The 6533-nt window shown below is 37.1% G+C and overlaps 1 protein-coding gene across 1 annotated transcript in view; it reads right to left on the minus strand.

The window, feature by feature from the left end:
• The window catches only part of THOC2 (THO complex 2), a 36308-nt gene extending 30265 nt beyond the window's left edge, over positions 1–6043 (minus strand). Inside the window, exons 1-5 of the mRNA XM_009079038.1 lie at positions 5868–6043; positions 5302–5357; positions 4074–4165; positions 2828–2879; positions 645–715 (exon numbers count right to left, since the gene is read on the minus strand). Coding sequence (XP_009077286.1) covers positions 645–715; positions 2828–2879; positions 4074–4165; positions 5302–5357; positions 5868–6043 — 447 coding nt within the window. The remainder of the gene's footprint in view (positions 1–644; positions 716–2827; positions 2880–4073; positions 4166–5301; positions 5358–5867) is intronic.
• Positions 6044–6533: the final 490 nt, after the last annotated feature.

Raw genomic sequence — 6533 nt, forward strand, 5'->3', positions numbered from 1 at the left:
CCACACAGTCATTACTTCAGGCTACATGTGTGTTCTGACTATGACAAAAGAAGGTTCATGATGCTAAATGCATTTTGCTACATACACAGAAGTGGACAAAACTAAGAAACTATTATCTGAAACTGGAATTTTACAGTGCTAGATTTTATATACAGGAGCACCTTGAAGAAACAAGCCACAGAGTCTAATTGCTGGTTACCAGGTATACACAGCACAGCATCTAGGGATATTATTACCAAGAACTGCATACTTGGAAAGCTTATACTCATTCTCATATTCTGAGAGAAAAGCCTTATTTTCATATGCTGAACTTTACTATAAATCAAACTTATTCCATGTGGCTAGGCATGCTACTTCTAAAGACAAGAGGTTGCATAAAGGAGAAGTGCAACTCAAAACATACTTCAGTAGCAAAACTTCTGTTGAGCTGACAGGCTCTGAAAAGAACTCAAGGGACAGCTGTCTCTACCCCTCTACCACAACACCTTGAAGAGAAATTTGTAAATTATCTGGGCATTTGTGAAAACACTCTAACAGTCTTTTCTAAGGGGGGGAAAAAAAATAAAAAGCAAGCTTCAACACTGATTTTTCTTGTCAGATTTTGACAAGTAAATTTGCTAAAAGACTTCTGAGGGGCAACTTACCAAACAGGCCAATACCAGTTGTGTAAAATGATCCCTCTTATTTTTTTCTTCTAAACAACTTGTTTCAATATCTACAAAATAAGATGGGTTAAAAAAAATTACTTGTGAAATTTATACGAGTTTCTTCTTCTAATAACTATTCTGATAACACAGAATGATAACTGATGCTAACACCAAGGCAAGGTAGCCTGTTGATAGCTTCTCGCTGCTTCCTCGCTCCCACTCATCCACCAGGATGTCCACACAAAATTCCAATGACAATTATCACACATCCACGTGTCTCATGAAAAGGTAAAACAGAAACCAGAGGAATGCCATCATAATTTTTCTTGCCCTTCTCTTTGTTGCAATAAGGTTTATGGAAAACATTAAAAATCAATAATAAGCATGAAACCAGAAATATGAACTGCTCAGGAGAACTGCAAGTTCCTAGCCTTAATGTAATGTTCTAACCTCTTCCCGTGTGGCTTCACAGTAACCACCATTTACTGTCTGGTCTGTAGTCTTTTACCAGCTATAATTCTGTATTGCCATTAATTTCTTTTGTATTATCAACTACTGAAAGCAATTAATAAATTCACTCCTATGGGAAGCCAGGCCACAGAACAATGGCCAAGGCAGCACACCTGTCTAAAGTAGTTTATAAAAAGCACAATATTACAGGAACTGAGGAGCTGCAAAAGGAGTAGAAAACTCTGCAAATGAAGGCAGGCATTACAAAAATCAAAGAAAAAAACCCCACCAAAAAATTCTGCACGCATACCCACGGGAAAATCAGACCCATAGAGAAAACATCAACAGCAAAAATGTGAGAAAGAAGACCCCAAAGAGTCTGAAAACCAATGATGAAGCAGGATGGAAACAGAGGCAACAGACTGGCCAGATCAGCCTGGACGCCAGCAGCTAAACCTCTCAGCCAAAGCACAACCTGCATAAAAGAAAAGCAGTCCAGGGAATGTGGATGAGTGGATAAATCAAAATTCTAACATACTGAAACACACTAAAGAGAAAAAATTCTGACAGTAGCAAATACTGATTAGAGGGGAAAGTGTCAGAGGAAACTCCATAAAAACAAGCAAGAATGTGTCAAACGTCCTTCGTCCCAGAGTTTGGAATCTGGTTCCTTAACCATATAGTCCTCTGCTACTAGGGAGTGCATGGCATTGGGCTACATCTAATTTGAAGGAAATAAGGAAAAAAAAAGAGAAAAAGGGCAGACAGACAAGCTTCAGCCATTCTAGTAACTGAAGAAGCAACAAAGTTTTCTAACATAGATTAAAGAAGGGCATCGATGCAATACTGATGATACAAGTACACAGAATAAAACATTATGAATAAAACAAAGTCCAAATTCATCATTTGGATGTTATAAAACCAAAGCTGCACATGCAAACTTAATTAGGTGCCTCTTCACAGGCAGGCACAGCACAGAATACACCTCACTCTGTCAGTACAGGGAACAAACAGGAGCTATGATGAACAGCCTGTCAAGAGAATCTTCTGAAATTTGTTGAAAAACAGAGATACAGAGTAAGACAGAAACTGCAAGCAGCTAAAGCTACGATTTGGGAAAACCGCATATAGGATTAAAATCCTAAAAACACATGAGACACAGCTTTGGATCAACATTACAGCATAAAAATCCAGAAGTTATCACCAGAATAAGACATACACATCTTTAAAGGTTGGTCAGTTGGCATAGTGACTTGCCCAATGATACCACTGCCTTTAAATTTCTGGACAATCAGCATAAGCTCCATTTCACTAACAGTGACTGTACAGATAAAAATATTTACAGAACACATTCTGAGAAGAGAGAATCCACCTACCAGTAAGTCAACTTCTATTTAAAATACTTAAGAATGATAACATCACTAAGTCACTGATTCCATTAGCTAACATCCAACATTCTTACAAGCTAGCTCCTTTAACTATTCCTGGCAGATCAATTTCCACTGCCTTTAACACGCAAACTTCTGGAAACTATAACAGAATAAAGCAGAATGAAAAGACATTAACAACTGAGATACAGATACACTGAAGGAAGAATCAACACATTTTTTACAGAGAAGTCATGCTTTACAGATTTAATGACATTTCCTGAAGCAGCCAACAAGCAGACACACAGAGCATGTATTTCTCCAAATCTGCTGCGATGCTGCAAAGAAGGGAACCCAACTTACCTAATATGCAGAATACATCAGCTAGGATAGAAGGCATGTCCTCTCGAAATTCCTAAAAAAGGAAAAATGTCCCACTTAATGGATACGGAAATTCCAATGTGCACACTTTAAAAATTCTTATCCCATTATATAAAACAACACTTCATAAAATAAGTTTGGATTAATTAATAATGCATAATATCATACTATTAATAATTTATGCTAATAATGAATAGGCTTAATTATTGACTAGTATCGAAGTCCTGCACTAATTATTGGTATGTAATTGAACACTGTAACATTTTTATGTAATTTAAAAGTGTATCTAGTGGCCAGGGACAAACCCCCTGGCCAGTACCTCCATCTCCCTAGCCCAGTGGAACTCCCTGTGTGAGGAGCAGCAGCAGCCTGAACAGTCACCTGCACTTTCTCAGGCACCAAACAGATGACAGTTTCCTACAGCAGCTAAAGATCCAACACTGCCACATGTCACCCCCACAGCAAGGTGTCCTAGGGCTTTGACTTCCCTCAAATGCAATCACAAGTCTAAATAACCTAAAAATGTTACAGTAGATTAAAGGCAACATGTGTTTGTCCTTAATGTTCCATACACATCAAAACATCAATCTAAATGCTTACAAAGAATAAGAAACCACTTTCAGAAGATTCTTTTAACATACTTTTTCTGGTTTTGTTTTTTTGTTTTTTTTTTTTAAGGAAAAGCAATATTTGGTGACTTTGGAAGTTCAGAGAAAAATATTCTTTTCCCCACCTTCTCTAATTATTCAAAGCATTTTAAGAAAATTTCCTCAAACAAAAAATAAGTCTCATGCAGTATTTTAAAGGCCATCACAGCCCCTGAACATCCCACAGTAAAATGGCAGACAGGCACATTGCCACACTGTGAGACAGATGTGAATTATAAAAACCAGTAGGTGGCATCACAGATGTGCTGCAAAGTGACATTTCTTTCTAGTTTTCATTAAAAACTTGAGTCTGCATATGCCCTTTAAAAATTGCTTTAGTTTTAATTTATGCTGAAATGAATGTATCTACTCCTCAACACAAAAAGTAGGGGGGAAAAATGAAACCCTGCCAGACTATATATATCAAGTGCACATAAACAAAGAAAAATAACTTGACAAGAATGGCTTTTTAGACACAGAAAAAAACCCCTCTTGAATATTATCCTGCTTGGATTTCATTTGGACTGCTATAACAAACTAAAAATTTAGCAAACATGGAATTATTACAAATATAAACTTACTATGACATCACCAAGAACATTAGAAGCTTGATCATGCTTCAAATTTCCTCTGACAACATGGTATGCAAGCTCATACAAAGCTTGTTGGATATCTGTTGAAAGAGATGATTAAGGAACATATTAGGCAATTCTTCCTCTAACTGCTAAAGCAATGTTTACACTAACACTGTAGACTTCAGACACCCTGCAAGTAAAGAGACTATGCTTCCCTTAGCAGTGAGAGGGATTACTTTATTATTGCTGACAGATTAAAATTAGCCATCGGTATCTAAGACTTCATTCAAGCACATAGTAAGAGATGATACATTATCTCTAGAGAGTTTACGGAATAACAGTAAAATGGGATAAAAAAATTACAGTCCTGCATATAACAACTTGAGTCTGGGCAGCTGGTTCAACAAAGACCTTTACCTTATCATTCACATAAATATGGTATTATACATACACAGAAAACATTCCAGTACTTTTACTTAACCATGTCTCACCACAGATATATTTCAAACACCGTTCTCTAGGAGAAAGTAAATAAGGACTTTGTAATTTCATTTTTTTGAGGAAAGTCTCCTGTAACTCAAGAATGCAGCCTTACAAAAGCTTGTATTAAGCTAACACACTAAGCAGAGGTACTGCATTTGTGAAAAGCTTTGCAATGTTAAATGGTGGTTGTAAAAAATGCTGTAAGGTTCTTAAATAATACACCACAATGTTGTTATACTTTTTACTCTGTGAAAAATACCAAACCACCATGCTTTCACCTTGCACTTGTACCAGGAGGTTTGCTCAATAAAGAAGTTACAGATTTTAATGACTTAAACCAAGTACTCAATACTGACTGCAGACCACTGCTGCTGAATTAAAACCAAATTTATTTTTTAAAATAAACAGGTTCATTTCACACTTGCATACATTAGTGTTCATAGATTTAACTTTTAGAATAAAATTTAGCTATATGTTGAGTTTGCAAAATGGAATTCCATTTCCTACAATACAGACCAAATACTAGATGGCCCTGCCACCACTCAGCACCCAGAGATCTCTCCCCTGCATGTCTGAAGACAATCCTAGCTGTGGATGGTGTATTGCCTTAGTATTTGAAGTACTGGCCTTCAGCACACATTAATGGTCACCATATATGAATGTTCCAAGCAGATACATGCAGAGGTACCAGGACCAACTGTTTTCAGCCTTTTGCTTTTATTTACTAAAACCAACAAACCACACAACTTACCTCTAAATCCCACATCATGGTTTTTGTTTTCGCTGAGAGCACGACACAGCTGCACACTGAAATAAAAGAAACACTTCTTTTAAAAAATATACAAACAATTAGATATTAGCATACACACACAGGTATTGGGGTTCTTTTCTGGTTGTTGCCCTATCTAAAACAGCTTTACATTTGAGCAGTTTAAATGGCTGACTACATTTTAATTTTCCAGAGTAAACCCTAATTCAGAGAACTTACACAGAAAAGAAACTCCCAATAGATCTCATGCACATATAAATCACAGACTTAAAAGAATATTCTTCCTAACATTACACTCGCTCACCCACAGAAAAGGGAGAACAGGAGGATTTTAGTATACAAACAGAAGCATAACCTACTGCTGTTACCCAGTGAGGAAATCCTTCTCATAGAATTACTGTGACTGTGATAGTTGTCAAACTCTGGCCCGTAAAAAAGCGTCAACATTAAACTATGTGCAAGATTTCTTCACTTAATGTTTCACCAGGAGTAACACAGAATTTTATTTATTCCAGTCCCTAAGAGAATCCACTACAGGATGCAAAGACCTGTCCTGTTCCATTGCCACTAAACGCTGCTGGGGCTCCTCAACCAAGCAGCCATATGCAAAAAGCACACTAAGTGCTGTACAGACTGTTCCATGGAATAAATAGTTCTGGGTGTTATAAAATAAATGCTTAAAGAGCAGGCTGCTCCACCACACCGACAGCTTAGCAATGGACATGCTTCCAAGACACCAGGATCTTCCCTCTTTTCTACAACTACTGTCACCCCAGTGTGAGGCTTCCAAAGCAGTTTCATGTTAAGAAGTGACAGCATTTAAAAAGGGCAGTGATTTACCTATATTATAACAGACACCAATGAATATTTTAACAACTTTCGTCACATTTGCACATTCTCAACCAGAAGTTCACATATTCTTCAAAGAATCTTTCACATGCAGAAACTGAAGAGTATCAGAGCTGTGTCACATTCCTACAGAAGATGGCAAGATTACAGCTTCCTGTGGGAGCCATTTCTAAGCTGTCTCAAATAAGACAGGTATGTGCAATCACTACAGAGGCTTATCAGGAAAAATAAACAGTACAAAAAAGTTCTGTAGCAATCCATTACTCATTCTATCTGCATCCTATATAAATCACCTCTCTAGCAAGACTAAACAGTTGTTCCGTCAATAAAAGGATTATAACTAGCAAATATAAGGTATATGCACC

This window comes from Acanthisitta chloris, unplaced genomic scaffold, assembly GCF_000695815.1.
Source record: "Acanthisitta chloris isolate BGI_N310 unplaced genomic scaffold, ASM69581v1 scaffold42380, whole genome shotgun sequence".
Lineage (NCBI taxonomy): Eukaryota > Metazoa > Chordata > Aves > Passeriformes > Acanthisittidae > Acanthisitta > Acanthisitta chloris.